This window comes from Carlito syrichta, unplaced genomic scaffold (genome assembly GCF_000164805.1).
Source record: "Carlito syrichta isolate Samal-C Ts95f unplaced genomic scaffold, Tarsius_syrichta-2.0.1 Scaffold306891, whole genome shotgun sequence".
Lineage (NCBI taxonomy): Eukaryota > Metazoa > Chordata > Mammalia > Primates > Tarsiidae > Carlito > Carlito syrichta.
This window is the reverse complement of record NW_007250987.1, coordinates 400,228-422,349: the sequence shown is the minus strand read 5'-3', so window position 1 is coordinate 422,349 and position 22,122 is coordinate 400,228. Positions and strand designations below refer to the sequence as shown.

General features: G+C 36.6%; 1 protein-coding gene across 7 annotated transcripts in view; it reads left to right on the top strand.

Annotated features, from left to right (window-relative positions):
* MIA2 (melanoma inhibitory activity 2) overlaps positions 1-22,122 on the top strand; it is a 75,775-nt gene that overhangs the window by 52,813 nt on the left and 840 nt on the right. For all 7 annotated transcript variants that reach the window (XM_021715235.1, XM_008063508.2, XM_008063510.2 and 4 more), the window contains 4 exons: positions 159-317; positions 15,169-15,291; positions 19,194-19,249; positions 20,203-20,431. In XM_021715235.1, the coding sequence (XP_021570910.1) occupies positions 159-317; positions 15,169-15,291; positions 19,194-19,249; positions 20,203-20,431 (567 nt within the window). The remainder of the gene's footprint in view (positions 1-158; positions 318-15,168; positions 15,292-19,193; positions 19,250-20,202; positions 20,432-22,122) is intronic.

Here is a 22,122-nt window from a genome sequence, read left to right as displayed (position 1 = left end):
GCTTTGGTACAGTAGAATTACAGTCTAAATATATCTTAGGGAAACTTTGTTGGAATCTGATTATTTCACTTTTTTGAGTATCATTATTTTATTTGATGATAGGTTTCATAATACTTTTTAAGATGAGACAAATTTGTATTTTTTTTTTCTTTAATTAGGCTCAAGAGGCCCAGGGAATTCTCTGGACCATCAGATTACCAGTGAAAGAGGAGAGTCAAGCCATGATAGGTTAACTGATTCTCATAGGGCACCTTCTGACACTGGGTCCCTGTCACCTCCATGGGAGCAGGACCGTAGGATGATGATGCCTCCATCAGGTATGAAAAGACAGTAATTACTACTTATATTTGAAAGGCAGCCAATATGTGGAACATACAGGAATAGAAGAAAATAGGAATATATGTGTGCTCTGCCTTAAGAAAAAACATGGTATGTTTTAGGAAACAATAACAAATCCTAAACAGAATAATTAGAGGTAATTGTTCATGTTACAGGAAGTCATTTTCCCCCCAGTGGAATGTCTTTACTGTTTTTGTTGCTTATGGAAGTAAGGTCGTTGACTCTTTCTAAACACTTCAGGGCAGGAATAAATTGAGTCACAAGGTTTGGTAATTATGGTAGGTAACATCTGTTTTTTCTAAAAATCAATTCTTATGAATTTATTTTAGAGTGTATTTAGAGAAAAATTAACTTACAAATAAATATTTCATTGGAATAAAGCCAACGCAGGGGGAAAAAAATTAAAAAAAAGAAAAAAGAAAGTAAGATAACTTATATAAGATTGACTTATGAAGAATCTGCTTCTCACTAATAGTTGTCTTTAAGCTTTTTCTTAAATTTTAAAATATTATAATTTAAAATACTTTAAGTAATGTGACAACTACAATAACTAAGTTTCTGAAGAATATGGATTTTGAAGTCAATTGAGATTATCTGTCATTTAGTTCTATTAGGCATACTTTGTAAAATGCATGTATTTTCTTTTCTTTTTTAAAATATATTTTTTTGTGGAGATGGGGGTTCTCACTATATTGCCTAGGCTGGTCTTAAACTCCTGGCCTCAAGTGATCCTCCTGCCTCAGCCTCCGAAAGTGCTGGGATTATAGGCATGAGCCACCATGCCTGGCTGCAAATATTTTATTAATGTATTAGGACTTGGCAGAAATGTTTTAGTTTTCCATTGACTTAAGATGAGTTAGCAAAAATAATTTTAAATTTTTCCGTAATCCACAGGAATTATTTGTTTTTGTACTGTTAAATACTTTGAATTGGGAGAAAACCTTTCTTAGCTCATGTAGCCAAAATAATAATAATAATAGTAACTTTTCTCACATGCCCTATTCCAGACATTTTTATTGTTTAGAGGTTTTGTTAATAAGTATAGACCTAGTTTCTTCAAGTAATCAACATTTTATTCTTGTTATTTCCAATAGCAGTTTCAATTTTATAGACTAACAGACTTTAATCTTTTAAAACTCTTTGGTGAGTATAGATGATGATTAAAGGTTCATACATAAATTTATCTACAGTATTAGGAAGAAGCTAATTCTGCTTAAGCACACTATGTATACAATATTTTATACAATATTCAATAGTCTGCAGTGCAATGTATCCGTCTAACATTCTTATATGTGTTTATAATTGGTTATATATGCTCATATCTAGTCTGCAGCAGCCGAATACATGTGCTTTTCAAGTACCAGTGGACCATTTTTCAAGATAGATTGTATCCTCGGTCATAAAATAAACCTCAACACATTTAAAAGAATTGAAATTGTACGGAGTATGGTCTCTGATCACAATAGAATCAAACTAGGAATAATGAACTGTTGATACTGGCAACAGTTTGGGTGAATCTCAAGGGCATTACGTTGATGAAAAATAGATTAGTGGTTTCCCAGGGTTGAGATAGTAGTAGGGAAAAGAATGGATTTGACTGTAAAGGGGTAGTGTGAAGGAGATCTTTTTGGTGATAGAATAGTTCTTATGTTGAATGTGATGCTGATTAAGCAATCTACACGTGTGGTAAAATGGCATAGAATTGTATACGTGCACTGTACCAATGTCAGCTTTCTGGCACTGTGGCTTTGAAAGATGTAAACATTGAGTAAAGGGTATGTAATACTTCTCTGTACCACTTTTGTAGCTTTCTATGAATCTTTATTTTAAAATCAAAAGGTAAAAAAAAAAACTTACAGAATTTTTTTTTTTTTTGAATTGGAGTCTCACTCTGTTGCCTAGGCTGGAGTGCAGTGGCACACTCATAGCCACCCCGGTGTCGACTTTCTGGGCTCTGGCAATCCTTCTGCCTCAGCTTTCCAAGTAGCTGGAACTACAGGTGCACATTACTACGCCTGGCTAATTTTTTATTTATTTTAGAGACAAGGTCTCTCCACGTCACCCGGGCTGGTCTCAAACCCGTGGGCTCAGGCAATACACTTGTCTCAGCCTCCCAAAGTGCTGGGATTACAGACTGAGCTACTGACCCCAGCCAACTTACTGGTATTATACAGGAAAGTGCAAGTATTCTTAAGCATATAAATTGATGATTTTTTTTTTACAATTTGAGTTTACATATAACTAGCACTCAGATCAAGAGAGAGTTTTCATTTTCTTGTCTTATAAATTTAGTTAGAAATCTTATTTACAATGTTAGCAGAAAAAATGTTCTTGTTGAATAATATAAATAAGTTGATAATATTCATGTTATATAGTGATCAGAATTAAAATTTGAGCAGAAATATGTTATATGAATAACCAGCCCATTATAAATTATTAATAAATGCTAAACTGCAAAAAAAAAAACAACAACCAAAAAAACTACCAAAGGGACTTACTTTACTCAGTGCTTTCATCCAAAAGTAGAAACATAAAGAATGGTGTTTTCATATTTAGAATGAGACTATCATAGATCCAAGAGACCTGATAAAAAAAACATGGCTTTTGTTTGTTTGTTTGTTTTTTTAAGGTTAGTTAAGTGTGACAGTGGGAGTGGAGAAGGAACAAAGGAATCTGTAACTGGCTGTGATCAATTAGCTGTAAACACCACTGCACTTGGACCAGCCATGAAAGTAGTTTAAATTGTTCATTTAATTTCTTTTTCGGGGTTAACTGTGTAAGAAAGGTGATTTTCTTCGATTTGTTTAGAGTATTTGAGTTGGAGTCTCTCTTTGTCACCCAGACAGGAGTGCAGTGGTGCAATCATAGCTCACTGCAGCCTTGACCTCCTGGGCTCAGGCAATCCTTCTACTCAGCCTCCTGAGTAGCTAGGGCTACAGGCGTGTGCCACTTTGCCTGGCTAATTGTAGAGACATGGTCTCACTGTGTTGCCTAGGCTGGTCATGAACAGAAAGGTGATTTTCATAAAAACTTTCAACTCATATGTATTGACTTATTTTGTCTTTCATTTTTAAAATGAAAGTGAGATATAATCATTTATTAAGTAGGTAATGTCACTGTCCTGTAGATCAGCAGACTCCAACCTTTTTGGTATTTGGGACTGGTTTTGTGGCAGTTAATTTTTCCATGGACTGGGGAAACAGGGGAGATGGTTTCAGGATGATTCAAGTGTATAACATTTATTGTGCACTTTATTTCTATTTTTATTACATTGTAATATATAATGAAATAATGATACAACTCACCATTTAAAAAAAGAAGTGTGAATGGAAGTGGTAAATTAAAAAATGGGTGAGCCATGCGTTAACTAAAATAAATGTCAGATTTTTGACTTAAAGCCTGCCATCAGCTGCACCTGTACATTTGAAGTATTAATACATCAACTCACTTGCCATTCACTGATAGGGTATTGATATGAGTCTGCAAACAATTGATTTATTAAGGCCTTTTTGCAGTCAGACTTCACTGCTAATGTTAATCTGTATTTGCAGCCGCTCTCCAGTGCTATCATCACCACCTCAGCTCCACCTCAGATCATCAGGCATTAGATTCTCATAGGAGTACACAACCTAGATCCCTCACATGTGCAGTTCATGATAGGGTTCCCACTCCTATGAGAATCTAATGCTACTGCTGATCTGACAGGAGGCGGAGCTCAGGTAGTAATGTGAGTGATGGGGAGTGGCTTTAATACAGATAAAGCTTCACTCACTCGCCTGCCAATCACCTTCTGCTGTGCGGCCCAATTCCTAACAGGCCACTGATTGGGGTTGGGGACCCCTGCTGTGGATGACTACTTCTCACTGCAGCTCAGGTTGTGATACATAGTTTGAAAATTGTTGCCATAGATTTAGATAGAAAGATACAGTGAGTTAGTAGCTTTCCCAACGAGAAGCATTTAAAATTTTGTTTTGGTTTTTTGAGTTGAAGTCTCACTCTGTTGTCCAGGTTGGAGTGCAGTAGCGTGCTCATGGCCACTGCAGTCTCGACCTGCTGGTCTCAGGTGATCCTTCTGTCACAGCCTTTCAAGTAGCTGTATTTTCTGTCTCTTAAAAAAAATTTTTTTTTATAGAGACGAGGCCTCACTGGGTTGCTCAGGCTGGTCTTGAACTCCTGGACTCGAGCAGTCCTTCCGCCTCAGCCTCCCAGTGCTGGGATTACAGTCATGAGCTACTGCACCCAGTCTCTGCCCCCCCCCCTTTTTTTGAGAGAGGGTCTTGCTCTGCTACCCAGGCTGGAGTGCAGTAGCATGATCATAGCTCACTATAACCTTGAACTCCTGGGTTCAAGAGATCTTCCCACCTCAGCCTCCTAAGTAGCTAGGACTACAGGTGTGCACCACCTGGCCTGGCTAATTTTTTATTTTTATTTTTTTGTATAGACTGAATCTTGCGGTGTTGCCCAGGCTGATCTCGAACTCCTAACCTCAAGCAATCCTCTTACCTTGGGTTTTCAAAGCTCAGTGATTATAAATGTGAGCCATCATGCCCAACCAAGATATCTTTTCAATCTCGTTAATATAGTAAAATAGTCACTCTGTCTTTTACTGAAGAACTTATCACTCATACAGAAAAATGCACAAATACGTTTAATGAATTATCACAAAGTAAGCATACTTTTATAACCACCACCAGATAGAGAAAGAATATATAACCAGCTCTCTAGAAGCCATTTCTTGTCAGTTACTACTGATTTCCAAATATTACCCTACCCAGAGGTAACTATTATTTTGATGTTTTATTTTTTTTTGAGTAGGAGTCTCACTGTCACCTAGGTTGGTGTGCAGTGGCACTCTCACAGCCACTGCAGCCTCGACCTGCTGGGCTCAGATGATCCTTTCACCTCAACCTTCCAAGTAGCTGGAACCACAGGAGTGCACCACAACACCCGGCTAACTTTTTCTGATTGTAGAGACAAGGTCTCACCAAGTTGCCCAGGCTGGTCTTGAATCCCTGGACTCAGGTAATCCTCTCGCCTATGCCTCCCAAAGTGCTGGGATTATGGGCATGAGCCACCGCACCTGGCTATTTTGATTTCCAACACTCTAAATAGATTTGATGTGTTTTTGAATAAATCAATGGAGTTGTATATTATATTTTTTTCTGTTTGACTTTTTAAAAATATGAGATTATCTTTTTGAGATTCATCCATATTGCTGTTTATAACTATTATTTTCTTGTATATAATTTTTTTTGTGTGAATATGTACCAAGTTATTCACATTTGATGAATGTGTGGTTTTTTACAATTTAGGATTATTATAGATAAAATATTTTTGTGCATGATTTTTGGTGCATGTGTTTATTTGAATGTATATGTAGGATAGCTATTGCTGGGTAACAGGATATAGTTATATTTTAAGCTTTAGAACATTATATTAAACAGTATTCCTTAGAGATGGTATCAGTTTATACTTCCACCAGCAGTAGATCAGCTTTTAAAATTTTAGCCACTCTGGTCAGTATGGGATAGTAGCATGATTTAAATTTGATTAAATTTATGATTTTAATTTACATTTTCCCTACTATTAATAAGTTGTGTTGCTCTTTTATAAGTGTTTTGACCATTTGGATTTTCTCTTTTGTCATGTACCTTTTGAGTTTCATGTCCATTTTTTAATTTGCACATTTGACTTTTTTTGTATTAGTTCTTTTATGTTTCCTGGAAATGAGCTCTTTCCATTTGCAGTTATATATATGATAAATATCTTGGACAGTACTGTGGTTTGTCTGGTCACTTTCTTCATGTTTTTTTGATGAATAGGTTGTTATTAATATGGTTCAGCTTACCAGTCATTTCTCTTATGGTTATTTTTGTTTGCTTAAGAAACCTTTCCTTACCTTTTAAGGCATGAAGATAATCTCCTGTGTTATATATTAAATAGTTATACTTCTCATATTTGATCAATAATCTACTTGAAATGAATTTTGTATGTACAGTATCTAACAGGGATCAAACTTCATTTTTCTCTGTATGAATGTTCAGTTGATTTAGCACCATTACTTGAAAAAAGTCTTCTTGTCTCACTGTTCTTTAGGGCTGTCTTATAAATTTAGTGTCCTGTGTGAATGTGATGCCTCCAGATTTGTTCTTTTTGCTTAGGATTGCTTTGGCTATTTTCGCTCTTTTTTGTTTGCATCTGGAGTTTGGAATTGTTTCTTCTAATTCTGTGAAAAATGACATTGGTAATTTGATAGGCATTACATTGAATCTGTAGAAATGCTTTGGAATGTGGGGCAGCTTAATGATATTGATTCTTCCAATCCAAACATCCAGGGAATGAATGTTTTTCCATTTGCTTGTATCATCTGTGATTTATTTCAGCAGTGTTTTATAGTTCTCTTTGTAGAAATCATTCACCTCCTTGGTTAGATGTATTCCTAGTTTTGTTTTGTTTTTCTTTTTTTATAGCTATTGTTAATAGGATTGCATTCTAGATTTGTTTCTGGTTTGAATGTATGGGTGTATAGAAATGCTACTAATTTCTGCACTTTGATTTTATGACCTGAAACTTTACTGAAGTTGTTGATCAGGTCTAGGAGTCTTTTGATGGAATATTTAGGGTTTTCTAGGTATAGAATCATATCCCCAGTAAAGAGAGAATTTGACTTCCTTTATTCCTGTTTGAATGCCTTTTATTTTTTTTTTCTTGCCTGATTACTGTGGTTAGGACTTATAATACTATGTTGATGGGAAGTGGTGAGAGTAGATATCCTTGTCTTGTTCCAATTCTTAGGGAAATGCTTTCAACTTTTGCCCATTTACTATGATGTCGGCTGTGCGTTGTCTTAGATGGCTTTTATTATTTTGAGATATATTCCTTCAATGCCTAGTTTGTTGAGTGTTTTTATTATGGAGGAATGTTAAATTTTACCTGCATCTATTGAGATGATCATAGTAGTCTGTCACCATAAGAAACAGAGTTCGGCTTGTTTTAAATTGATTATCTTTGGTTTTTTTGGTTTTCTTAATAACAAAAACAAAATAGAGAAAAGCAAAAAGAACATTTAAAAGCACTTATAATCCTGCTTCTCCAGATATAGATGTATTTTTCTTCAGATCTTTTTCTGCATGTGTGCAGTTATACATCTGTATAGACATGTACAGCAAACGAGTATTTATATGGATTTTCCCATTTAAATAATGAAAATGGGATTGTATCAAGTATGTTTTGGCACAGTAATGCTATATAACAAACTATCCTAAAGACAGTACCTTATGATAATAAATACTACCTTGAACAATTATAATGCTATGAGTAGGTGATTAGCAGTGGTGGGAAACTGTCAGGGGAGTGGGGGATGGTATTGGCAGTTGAGGGAACCTGCCGGGGGGGGGAGGGGCATACCTCATCAACAAGGGTACCTGCATGATCAATGCTTATATACCTTACCCTGAATTGTATCCCACATCTCTATAATACAAATTTTAAAAAAAGAAAAGTTTAAAAAAAAGAAGAATACTCTTTTAGGTCAAGAGTCTGTGAGTTGGCAGTTTAGGTTGGGCTTAGTTGAGTAGTTCTCTGGGTTCTTCTGGTTTAGCTAATGTAAAATTGGCCTTGGCTACAGTGATTCAGCTCTGTTCTGTGACTCTCTTACCCTTATGGTGGCTAAGGTACAGGAGTTAAAATGCTGAAACACACAAGTACTTTTCTAAGCCTCTCTTTGAGTCACAACAGCTAGCATTTGGTTGACCAAAGGAAGTCACATGACAGAATTTAGAATCAGTGGGCAGGAAATATATATTTTACTTCTTTTTTTATTTTAGTTAGAGTCTCACTCTGTTGCCCAGGCTCTTTTGCAGTGGCACACTCTCTGCCACTGCTGCCTTGACGTGCTTAGGTCAGACAATCCTTCCACCTCAGCCTTCCCAATAGTTGGAACCACAGGTGGATGTCACCACACCTGGCTAATTTGTTGATTTACTGTAGAGATGAGATCTCACCAAGTTGCCCAGCCTGGTCTCAAATCCTGGGACTCAGGCAGTCCTCTCATCTCCACCTCCCAAAGTGCTGGGATTACAAGTATGAGCCATTGCCCCTGGCTTATTCTACTTCTTGAGTACAAGGTTACAGGTAGGCATAAAGAACTTGAGGTCATGGATGCAATTACCAGCAGGATTATACTTTTATAATATATTTTTACTTACTGTATAACTATGTTTAAAAGTATATTTATATACTATGATTTCTTAGATTTTAGAATTCCTTCTTGGTACAGAGGATTATATATTTTTTTTGGTTTAGGTTTTCTAATAAATGGCTCCAAAGCAATTGCCTTTCTTTCTTTTTTTTTTTTTTTGAGGTGGAGTCTCACTCTGTTGCCCAGACTGGAGTGCAGTGGCTACTCCCAGCCACCGCAGCCTCCACTTGCTGGTTTCCGGCGATCCTTCCACCTCAGCCTTCCAAGTAGCTGGAACTACAGGCGCGCACTACCACACCTAGCTGATTTTTGATTTATTATAGAAATGAGGTCTCGCCAAGTTGCCCAGGCAGGTCTCGAACCCGCGGGCTCAGGCAATCCACTCACCTCAGCCTCCCAAAGGCGCGGGATTACAGGCTGAGCCACCGAGCCCGGCTTGCCTTGCTTTCTTTACCTTTGCTGATGTTTATAGTTCTGTACATTTTAAACAATCTTGAAGAGCAACAATTGAAAGAAAATTTTTAGAAAATCTTAAAATGTGCTTTCTATCAGTCATATTGAATAGTTACTAATAAGCCTTAAGAGGTATAGATATCAAAATATTTGTATTGCATTATATAAACTATGGTTAGTAGTATGTTTGAACAAAGCAAATAATTCAAATAAGAGAAATAATGTAGAATTTAAATAATAGATTCTTGACTGTGGAGAATTTTTGGCTTTTAGCCTTTTAACTGATTCTTGAGGCTTATATCCAGAGGGCAGTTACAAATAATTTATAAGGCAGGTATTAATCAGAACAATGATTCAGTATATATAAATAATGATATTTATGACTCTAACAAGAACAATACAGTAATTGTGTCTAAGCTCATGTAAATATTTTATGTTGGTAGTGTTTTGACTTAAGAATATTTAAGAAAACCATAGATACTTTAATGAAACAAAGTTTCAGTGTGTTTGTCATTTTCTTACTCTTTGGTGTTCTTGATTTCTCAGTACTCCTTTTGACTCCAGCACTTCAACCGCAGTACCCTTCTATTCCTTTTTAAATTCTTTAAGAATTTTGAGACGGATTTCTCTATGTTGTCCAGTCTGGATTTGAAGCCCTGGTCTCAAGTGATCCTCCTGCCTCAGCCTTCCAAGTAGCTGGGACTACAAGTGCACACCACCACACATGGCTCTATCCGTTTATTCGTACATCTGGTCTTAAGAGTGTCCTTTTCCAGCAGAGAAAAGTAATGCAGAAGAATAAACAATCTTAATCCTCAGCAGATATCATGCTGCCTAGAGTAGAGAGAGATGAATTAAAGTGGAATTATGTCACCTCCCCTCCTTGTACTTTTTTGAGCATTAGTATTCCTAGTTTTAATTGTTTACAAAAATAAGGAGTATGTATGTGACTTTTATTATTTTTGTTGGTGCTTACCTTTTGCTGAATTGTGTAATATATTTTAGGTAAGGATAACAAAGAGACTAAGCAACTATGTCTTGGTTGTATAATCATGAGTTAAGTGTGGTCTCCAGCCTTGCATGTTTAAAAACTCCTTTTCTTGAAGAGCTGAACAAATGACAGACATGTGGGGGGGGTATTTTTTTATTTTTATTTTTTTGAGGATGGGCCCCTTGTATTTTGTAGTACAGGTCAGTGTTCTAGGAACCCATAAGCACTAGTGTACCAGCTGGAGTTGTGAGAGACTGTATTCGTCTTCAGTGAATTTTTTTTCTGAAGATTCTTTCCGTGCTTTTGCCCATTTTATGATGGGTGATTTACGAGTGCACCTGCCCACACTGTGCTGAGTATTTAGCAGTTTTTGACCAAAAATGGCATGACCCCTGTGTTCCACCCTCCCAATCTCGCCCCAAGCAACTTTTTTGTTGTTTCCTCATGAAGAAAGTCCTCAGGCAATGTTCTTGCCAGTGTGGAAAAGGTGAAACAAAAAATGCCAGAAGCATAAAAGGCATCAAAATTAACAAGTTCAAAAACTGTTTTGAGTAGTGGAAAAAGCATCTTGATAGATATATTGTATTAAATGGAGAGTACTTTGAAGATGACTGAAGTTTAAACATGTAAGAATAAATTCACAATTTTTAAATAAATAAATTCCATTTTTTGGGGTCCCTTCTTGTATACTACACAGCTAGTTTGTTGGGGGCAGTTTTAACTCTTTGAGAAACCAAAACATGCTAAGCAGATCAAAATATCTTGGATACCTTTAGAAACACGGGCATAGACTTTTGCTTTACTGGCTCTGATTTGTAGACATTTTTGCACAATATTGTCCCTCTCTGTTGCAAACATTTTTCAGGCAAGATTCATTTGCTGGGATTATAGTTTGACTTAAATTAGACTCATTTTGATCTCCTTGATGAGATTTTGGAATCACCAGAAACTTAATTAAGGTGTTCTAAAATCTTCATATATGCTTTTATTCTTTTAGAAGATGGCACTTACTTTAAACTTGGTTCTACATTTTTAGGCTGCCACTTTTTTGAGAATATATATCTCTTAATCACTTATATCTTCTTGTACAGCGATCCTTTAAAAATTCCGATTAGTGTTTGGTTGATAGGTTGCTGCTATGCATGTTTATATAAACTTTAAAAAATCTGTGTTTAATTTGTCAGTCTTCCTGAAGAGAGCAGGTCGAGGAGAGGTTATTAGAATGTAAGAACAAATTTTGCTTTGAAAGCAAAAGAAAGATGAGATGGTTTCTGAAAGGAAAGGTGTTTTGTCTTTTAAAGTGGGTAATATTACATGTTTATTTGCTGATGGGAATAACTCAGAATAGAAAGAGAAATATATGATGTATAGGAGAGGCATAGCTGTAAAAGTGAAACCCTTGTGTATTAAGCAAAAAGGATAGAATCTAGAGAATAATTGTAGAAATTACTGGAACTGGATCATAAAGTGATCCATTGTAAAAAGAAGGAAGGTAGAGCAAGTGAGTAGATGTAGAGATTGGGTGAGGGTAAGTGGAGATATTCAGTTGCTTCAGTTTTCTTCATGTGGTAAGATTATCAACTGAGGGAGAAGGGAGAGGAGAGAGCTGTCAGATTTGAAGAGATAGAAAAAGGTATGCACATGATTGGCAGCATAGCAAGACCTCATCTCTACCAAAAACAAAAAGCAAAAAAAATTAGCTGGGTGTGGTGGTGCATGACTGTATTCTCAGCTACTCTGGAGGCTGATACAGGGGAATTGCTTGAGCCCAGGAATTGGAGGCTATGGTGAGCTGTGAGAGCTGTAATTGTGCACTGCCCTCCAGCCTGGGCAGCAGAGTGAGACCCTGACTCAAAAAAAAAAAAAATAGAAAAAAGAAAAAGTTATGTAGTAGCCATTTAGGAGAGTTGAACTCAAAATTATTGAAGTGCATTAAGTTTATAAAGGCATTGTTGAGCATCAGTTTGAAATTTATGGCCATGTATTTGAATGAGATCAGTCAACACTATATTTTAAAAATAATTTATAATCATAACAATAATCTTAATAAATCATTACATTTACCTTTGGGTCCTTACTTTGTGCCAGATATGTTCAGTGATTTGTATTAATCATTCTAACATTCTAAGAATGTTATTCTGTTATTCCCATTTTACAGATGAAGAAACAAAAGCACAGAGAGGTTGGGGGTAACTTGCTGAACACAAAGTGAGATGTAGCAAAATTCTATGCATTACCCCCAGAATTTACATACTGACATTTGCTTCAGATATGTGAATGTGTATGTATGTGCAATGTGTAAGAAAAACATAAAAAGAAATAGGCCACTATATAATTGAGTTGAAGACTGTTCCATTTCCTTGCTTGAGCATATTACTTTCCTTCCTTTTCTGGAAGCATTAGTATTTACTTATGAGTTTAGTATGTGTAAAGTTTTAGTCTATACATGATTTTTTTAAAAATTACATTTCTGTTACATCAGTGTTCTTTATCAGCATTATGTTCTCGAGCTCTTTCCATGTTAATATGAAGTTTATTACCTTACTTGCTCTATAGTATTTCAATATACAATATATCACAATATATTTATCCAATTTCTGTTGAGCATTTAGAATGTTTCCAGTTTTTCACAGTTATTAACAATGCTGTGGTCAACACCTTTTTTGTATATAAGTTTTTTTAAAGATAAGTCCAGGAAATAGATTTGCTGGGTAATAGGAATTCATATTTTTGGTTTTAATAGCTATTGCCCCATTGTCCTCAAGAGTTGCTATGAATGAAGTATATATGAGTAGCTATTTGTACAGTACAATTCTTAGTTTGTGAAACTGCTTCAGAATTTCCTTTATACTTATTCCTACCCCTTATTCATTTTGTTTTTCCACTCTCCTAGGGGTAAGTAAAAAATAAAAGTATGAGAGCAAAAAACAAAGAAAGTTCTTACATTCTATATTTCAGTTCATGCTTTCAGTGATCATTTGCCTTCCATGTAGCTTTATCTTATGTGTGTGGGTGTGCACACACACCCATGTGGGTGTGTGTATAGTGTGTGTCTCTCGCTTTCTTTCTCATTATCTGTCTTTTGAATATATATGAGTTTGACCAGAATACTCTTGTTTACTTGTTCATCTTTACTTTTCTTTGAGGGCAACTTTTATTGCCTCTTTGATACCATTTCTGATTCCTCCAGCCAGAATTATATAATCCTCCTCTTTTATTATTTGTATTTTCCTTTATTAAGACATTAATCATACTGTATGTACTTGTTTCTATTGCCATTAGTCTATAAAGGCACAGACTGTTTTGAGACCAACATTGTATTGCTCATGCCTGGCACATAATAGGCCCTGGTAGCTTTTTTTTTTTGGTAAGTAGGAATTTATTAGAAGATAGGAAAGCTCCCAGCAGCAGGAAGGGACCCAAAAGAGAGTTACCCCTAGTAACTTTAAGGAATGAATTACTTTTGCCAGTGGAGGGCAACATGGTCATACAATGTATAGAATAGTAAACTTGAAACAATTTTAAAAAGATTTCTGGGGTGGCTGATGTTGTGGGATGTATTTTGGCAGGAAAATAATGACATGATATCTTGAGATCTGATTAAGAAACAGCAAAAGTTGTCAGGTTTTCCCATTTCATCCTGTGTCCAAATCTGTCATTTAATTAATTCTGTATTGGAATTAGAAAGGGAGAACTCAGTTTACATCTCAGTGGCTGGTACTGGCCTTTTCTGGGGCAGTTCAGACCTGTTGAGATAACTCTTTGCTAAGATTCTCAAAGGGCGTCTACATGAACCTTCAAGACTATCCATATCTTTCCTTGAGGTGTCTCCTGACTGTTGGGAGCTTGTTAAATATAATTCTTTCAATAGATTCTGGTTGATGCCAGGTGGTTTCCTTGACTTTGTGTGTGAGAGGTGTGTCAGTAAGGTCCCATAAAAAGTGACATATCCAACATTGATTCTATGAAGTTCACATTGTGAACCACTGCCTAGAACAGTCATGAAAAGCAGTTTGGGGCTGTTTGTCCATATCTGTAATAGGATGGGGAAGAGTCACACAATTCACCTTCTTTAATATTCTCCATATTTTTGGAGTTGGATGTTTGCATAACCAATCTAGTAAAGTCTACCATCACTTCTCAAGGATGAGATAGATGATCTATTTTTTACCATTTTGTAAGGACCTAGGAATTACCATTTTGTCACCATAAATCACTCCTGAAGACAAAGGAGAGTGAGAGTGGCTGTAGAAGCACCTGAGTCAGTCTGTGTCCAAATTTGTGACTATCCGGATGTCATCAGTTTCATCAGTGGGAACCTTTTATGCAACTGTTGAGTCAGAGGTCATTCTCTTTGGCTTGAAATGAATGCTAAATTACAAAATGTTGATGTTACTGAAAGGTTGACTACTGATAACCTCTGAGCGATACTCTTTTTTGCTTTGGTGACAGATTATTGCCTTTTCTGCTAAATTTCTTGTTCTGCCTATAACATTTTCTGGATTTTTTTGTTTGTTTCTTATATCAGTAGCAATTTTCCTCAGTCTTTTTTGATGTATTGATGTATCCACTTTTTTTCATTATTATTACAATTGAAAGTTAAATGACTTTATGTATGTAGATATGCATAACTAAATTATGTTTTCATGTATTCTGATTTATACATAGTAATTAAAACTTTCAAAATCCAAAATAGCAAATTTTGGATGATGGCTTATTCTTTTAACCCTAGCATTTTGGGGGGCTGTGACGGGAGGATTGCTTGAGCTCAGGTGCTCAAGACCAGTGTAGGAAACATAGCAAGACCTCGTCTCTACAAAAAATAAAAAATTAGCCAGGCATGGTGGTGCACACCCGTCAGAAGGATCACTTGAGCCCAGGAGGTCGAGGCTGTGCAGTGAGCTGTGATTGTATTAGTGCATTCCAGCCTGGGCGGCAGAGTGAAGACCACAGTTCAAAAATGAAAAAAACAAAACAAAGTAGCAAATTATACTTGTGTTTACTATAAAAGCAAAATTACTGCCTATAGTAAAATATGCAGTTTTTCTGAAATTGTTTTCTATTGTAATCCAACTGGGTAACAGTTTTTGGAAACAGGAAAAATGCCTACATTCTATATATTAAACTTTAGTAGACTTGATTTATGTTTGTATTAGTGAAGATATTTTAAAAACTTGTTTTCTAGGCCAGCCATATCCTGATGCAACTCTTCCTCCACAAAGACAAGACAGATTTTATTCTAATTCTGGCAGACTATCTGGACCAGCAGAGCTCAGAAGTTTTAATATGCCTTCTTTGGATAAAATGGGTAAAAATACCCTCCCTTCTTCCCTCCTTCCCTTCCTTCCTTCTTTTCTTCCGGAAGCTAAAATAGGGACTTAATATAATTACTATCTCAGGTAGATCTTGAGGCCAGATCTCTTTCTTCAGAACATCCTGGTTTTATGTTTCTTGTGTTGTACACAGACCTGGCATCTAAATATACTTTGGTGGTTGGTTTGAGCACCATGGTGATAGATTTACTATATATACCTATGGTGGTAAACTTTACTTTGGTCCATGACTAATTTTCTAATTTTTTTCAGTCCACTTACATATGTCCTATTTAGTAATCAGGGAAATCAGGCAAGCAAATGTGAATGTATGAAAATCTACCAGAAAAAATAATTTAGATGCATGCTCTGTTGACAGTTTAATCAGTTTCCTTTTTTAAACATTTCACATTTAGAAAGATTTGACTAACCTTTACTGAGCAATCTACTATTTGTCAGGCACTCTTAAATGACCTCATAATAATCCACTGAAGTTGGGAAATATATGTATCCAGCATATTAATCAAGTATACAGCATTAAGAAAATAAAAAAGTGTTGTCTTTTTGTAAGAGGTTTTCTCAGGAAAGAACATATATTTGGGAGGGGAATATTATCCAGTTGAGATTATTATAATTTTTAAAAAATCAGTATTTTAAAAATAACAATCAAAGAAGCAGACCCACTGGATTTCTTTCTAAGTTAGTTATAATTAAGTTAATTCTTTCTGTTTGGCTTAAAAAAAATTTTTTTCCCCATGAAGTTCAAGCTTAATGGAATGAAAGTGTGTGTGTGGTTAAACATCCATTTCTAAACTAATGTTGTTTAAAATTTTTAACATTTCTCCATTTTTTTCCTGCTATTTGAGCAATATCTAATTTACCAAATAATTTTTAAGAACTTATTGTTGACAGGGTATCTTGCATGACATGTATAGAATATAATTATGGTAAGGTATAGTCTTTGCCTGTGAGAAGCTAAAAATTAAATAGGGAAGACAGACATACATATGCTTAACTAATACTGGTCAGAGTAATAAGTCCCATTAGCGAGATGGTATGTTTCAGAGAAAGGAAGACAACCTGTCTAGTTGAAGAATGAGGAAAAACTCTGTGAAGAAGGGAACATTTGGGTTGCTTTTGAAGAAATTTCAAAAAATTAAGTGAGCATAAGAGTTGGCACAAACCAGTGATGGATAATGACTATAAAGCAGATATTTATCAGTTGACAAGGTTGTTTTGAGGATTTCATGAGTGAATGTGGGTAGGTGTTTTGTAAATAGTTTTGAATATATATAAAAATGTTATTAATAGTTCATCAGTATATGTACATATATATATATATCAGTTTATTCTCTTATAGGTTAGTTTGTCAGCTTATATCAGTACATGAAGGAGAAAGAAGAGATATATGGTTGAAACATACTAATTAGCACTAGTACTTAGTAAATATTTATTCATTTATTTATGAGTCAGAGCCTCACTCTGTCGCCCAGGCTGGAGTGCAGTGGCATGCTCATGACCACTACAGCCTCAGCCTGCTAGGTTCAGGTGAGCCTTTTGCCTCACCATTCCAAGTCGCTGGAACCACAGGTGCACACCACCACACCTGGCTAATTCTTTTTGTTTATTGTAGACATGAGGCCTCACCAAGTTACTCTGGCTAGTCTCGAACTCCTGGGCTCAGGCAATCCTCTCGCCTCCACCTCCCAATGTGCTGGGATTACAGGTGGTAGCCACTGTGCAGGGCCAACATTTATTGAATGAATTAACTAATCTAATGAGCTTCTGAAGTAGATATTTTATCTTCATTTTATAGATAAAGAAAATGAGGCCCCAAAACCTTTGAAGTCCTGGGGATAATATCTGTATCTGAATTATAGATAGGGAGTCAGTAGTAGTATATATCTAATTAAAGCTACAGTAGTAGATGAGATTTCTCAAGGAGAGAATGAAAAGAGAATAGAGCCAATATTGGAACTCTGGGTGGTTAGAGGTAGTAGACCCCAACAAAGAGACTGAAAAGCAGCAGCTAGAAAGGAGGACTGGAGAGAAGGAACGGTCCTATTATGAAAATCAAAGCCTGAGAGCATTTCAAGAAGAGGGGAGTGGTTAGCAAGGGTGGACAGTAATGTAAAATAAGGACTAAAAGTATTTATTTTAATTTAGCAAATAAAAAGTGTTGTTTGACCTTGGGGAAGATAATTTCAGTGGGATAGTGAAGTTTTCAAATTGATTGCGGTAAAATGAGGGAAAATGGAAAGAATTCCAATCAATATATATGAAGGGGACCCCAAAAAACTCCACAGTTTATTTATTAAAAATTGTGTGTTTATTCTTACATGTTTAAACTTCAGTCACCTTCAAAGTACTCTGTTTGATACAGTACATCTGTCGAGACACTTTTTCAATTGCATAAAACAGTTTTGGACTCGTCAGTTTTGATGCCTTTTAGTGCTTCTGCTGTTTTTGTTTTACCTCTTCCACGTTAGCACAACATTTCTTTTTGAGAACCTTTTTCATCTAGGGAAATTAAAAAAAAAAGTCTCTTGTGGCAAGATCGGGTGAACAGGGAGGGTGGGGAATGGAGGTTATGCCATATTTGGTCAAAAACTGCTGACCACTCAGTGTAGGTGCAATGTCATGGTGGAAGAACCAGTCACCTGTTTGCCACAACTTGGGATGTTTCTTCCACAAATTGTGATGCAGTCTTCTCAAAACTTTCCGAAAAAACTTTGGTTGACTGATCTGGAGGAATACCACAAGGGGCCTGCTCTCCAAAAGATAATTCCAGGTTTTTTTGGGTCCCCTCCTCATACAGTTCTTATTGTAAAGGAGAGAGGTAGCTGAAATGGGACTCTATTTTTCTTTCTCATGTTTAAATAGTCAGGAGAGACTTGGATTTGGCAGAAAAAGATGGCAGAGCCAATAGAGGGAGGAAGGTCCCCAAAGAAGCGGGACTAGAGGGGTTCTGAGCATGGGATCAGGACCATAAATTGTCTAGAAGGATTCTTTTCCATGGTAATTGGGGGGAAGATCTTAGGAATATAGTTTTAGTACATTGATATGTTTGATCACAAAAAGTAAATGGGGTAGTAGGTTTGAAGGGGTTTGAAATAGCCAAAGACGAAGCTAGTTTACAAGACACAGATGGAAGGCCAGGCAGTATGTAGCTAAGGAGCATGGTAGAGATCCCAGACTTCAGTCTGCAGGACTCTTTTTTTTTAAACTTTCCAGCAATAGTAAGTGACTCAGGTAGATGCAGAGTGGAAACATATTTGGATTAATGTAGACTTTGAATGTTGCCGAGTACAAGTGAAAAACGACCAATAGGACAAGGATATTGATGACTTGCTGAAGTGATGAACTTTGGAGTCTCGTTAATGAGGGAAGAAAGTGGAGAAAGGAGGAAACTGAAAGTTAGGTCAGAGAACTGGAAGCGTCAGTGACATCCAAGGACAAATGTAGTGAGAGTAACTAAATGGGGAGACTTGAAGAGGAGAGGTGGTCAGAGAGAGGGTTGTTTGAATTTAGATCCACAGAGGACAAGCTGTTCTCGATAATATTAATAACAAAGTTTAGGAACATTTATTTAGGTACAGTGGCTGAATTCAAATGGCTTGTGTGTCTTACTTGATGGAGGAATAGGAAGGAAGGGAGGGAGGAAGGAAGGGAGAATGGGAGGGAGAAAGGAAAGGAGGAAGGGAGAAAAGAAAATAGAAGGAAGTTGAGAGGTGCTTTCTCCCAGATACCTTTTTAAGATGCTGCTGGAGCAGGTTTGCCTGGGAACTAGCTGAGGTGTATGTGCCATCAGGGGAATGAGAAAATATCAATGTCCTGGAAATATTCTGGGAGTGAAGTGATAAATTATGTATTTTTATGGTTTAATTTTTGTGTCTAGATGGGCCAGTGTCTTCAGATATGGAATCCAGTAGAAGTGATACCAGAGATGATCTTGTAAGTCTTGAAAGTGGAATTTTATCCATGTATTCAAGAGCCTTTTAATCTCTTGGTTAATAGAAAAGAAATATAGCTAGTAATATAGTTTTTATTATAAAACTGCTTCTCATCTTGACAAATGTGCCTCCTACTTAGCATTAAAACTTTTTATTTTCTGGATTGTACCTATGGTGGTAAAGTACAATTTGTAGACTAAGGCTTTGAGTTAGCTTACTAGTTAAACAAGATTTTAGATTGCCTACTTTGGATTTTTATTTGAATGTTTATATATATATATACATACTTTTTTTTTTTGAGTTGGAGCTCACTCTGGCACCCAGGCTGGAGTGCGGTGGCACGCTCCTGGCCACTACAGCTTCATTCTGCTGGGCTCCGACAATCCTTCCGCCTCAGCCTTCCAAGTAGTCAGAACTGGAGGTGCACGCTACCACGCCTGGCTAATTTTTGATGTATTGTAGAGACGTCTTGCCAAGTTGCCCGGGGTTGGGTCTTGAACCTGCGGGCTCAGGCAATCCACCCGCCTAAGCCTCCCAAAGTGCTGGGATTATAGGCTGAGCTACTGAGCTCGGCCAAAGTATATTTTTGTTTATTACATTTACAGTATTGATTTTGGTCACCTCTGAAATAATAAACATCTTCCCTTTTTTCTTAGTATATGCTTGCTAAAAAATATGAACTCTCAGGCTATACTTTTGTTTTTTTACCCATAATATTATTTTGTTGGCTAACATTGTTTCTGTCGATTTAGTAAAATATTTGTGATAGCTAAAATGTGATAGCTGATATGCTAGTATGCTAGTGTGGAATACTGTTTAAATTTTTCCCTGGAGCTTTCTAAAATATCATGGACTATGTTCTACCTAGCTGCTGTCTTTTAAGCCTGAGATTTTCAGGAAAACTACTGCAGTTTTTCCCTCTTGTAGTGACTGCCATATGTCAATTTGTTACAGAATTCAAATGTGCCGGATTCATCTCTCCCTGCTGAAAATGAAGCAACTGGCCCTGGCTTTGTTCCTCCACCTCGTCCTCCAATCAGAGGTCCATTATTTCCACTGGATCCAAGGGGCCCGTTCTTGAGAAGAGGACCTCCTTTTCCTCCACCAGTAAACATGTATGGAGCTTCTGGAGACTATTTTCCACGAAGGGATTTCCCAGGTCCACCATATCCTCCATTTGCAAGTACGATTTTTTTTTAGGAAACAAACTCAGTGTGTGATTTATACAGTAAATCAGAGGCATAAATTTCACTATCTGTTCATGTAGTAATACAGTGGAAGAATAATTTTTTTAGCATTTTGGGAGTGTACCATTACTTTTCCAGATTGGGGGTGCAGCCATCTGTAAGTGGATGGTAATGAGGTTGCAATTTGATTCATTTTAATAATGTAGAATTATTTCTGTATTTTAGCAGTCAAGAAAATCATTGACTTTTTGCAGAAGTCTTATGATAAAACTAAAATTATCTGTCTTATTTGGTAGAGAGTGGTTATTGTGGCAGTTCGTTAAAATCATTACAGTTTGTATTTTAGCATTAAAATTACTGGCTAAGTCCTGTCCCAGCACTTTGGGAGGCTGAGGTGAGATGATTGTTTGAACCCAGGAGTTTGAAACAATCCTAGGCAAGATAGTGAGACCTTGCGTCTACAAAAAAATTAATAATAATAATTAGCTGGGTGTAATGGCACATGCCTGTAATCATAGCTGTTTGGGAGGCTGAGGCAGAAGGATCCCCTGAGTCCAGGAGGCTGCAGTGAACTGTGATCATGCTGCTGTGCTTCAGCCTGCGAGGTGGATTGAGACCCCAATTCAAATAAATAAACAAACAAACAACTGGCTAAGGTAATTTTTTTTTTCCTTTTTGAGTTGGAGTCTCACTCTGTCCCCTAGGCTGGAGTGCAGTGGCACACTTACAGCCACCCCAGGGTCGACCTACTGGGCTCTGGTGGTCCTTCTGCCTCAGCCTTCCAAAGTAGCCAGAACTACAGGTGCGTGCTACCATGCTCGGCTAATTTTTTGTTTATTGTAGGTCTAAGGTATTTTTTAAAGTCTTTGTTTTTTTTTTTTAATTTGAGTTGGATTCTCACTCTTGCCCAGGTTAGAGTATGGCCACTGCAGGTTCGACCTGCTGGGCTTAAGCAATCCTTCTACCTCAACCTTCCAAGTAGCTGGAACTACAAGTGCGTGCCACCACGCCTGGCTAATTTTTTGATTTATGGTAGAGACTAGGTCTCACTAAGCTGCCAGGCTGGTCTAGAATACCTAGGCTCAGTCAATCCTCTCACCTCCACCTCCCAAAGTGCTGGGATTAGAGGCGTGAGCCACCATGCTTAGCAGAAGTCTTTTTGTGAGTAGTTCTCATGTAGTCCTATTTGTTTAAAACCTAAAATGTATTTCTTGTTTTTGGCCAAATAGTTAGATTCATTGAAATTCTTTCATAGCCTCAATAAGAAAAAAAAAATAATTTATTGCTTTTATATTTATACCTCATTATTTAGAACAATAGATTTCAGCAGAATACATGGTTACCAAAAACTAGGCAAAGCCTGTTATTTGTTTTATATAATCATTCCTTTCTTCCTTCCACCTCTATTTTTAAAGCTTAAGGTAAATTAAAATTACTTTTGATTGGGGAATTTTAAGATAGTCTTTGATAAAACTAGAAATATTTTGGTATACCGAATCAGAACTGGGAATCACTGATCTGAAACAAGCTTGGTGAAAATTATATTACATGAAAATGTTTTTTGAGAAAGGCTTTGACTTTTTTCTTTTGAAAGAAAAAAGTGTTTAATTTTAATTTTTTTTTGAGTTGGAGCCTCACTGGGTCGCCCAGACTGGAGTGCAGTGGCCACTCCCGGCCACTGCAGCCT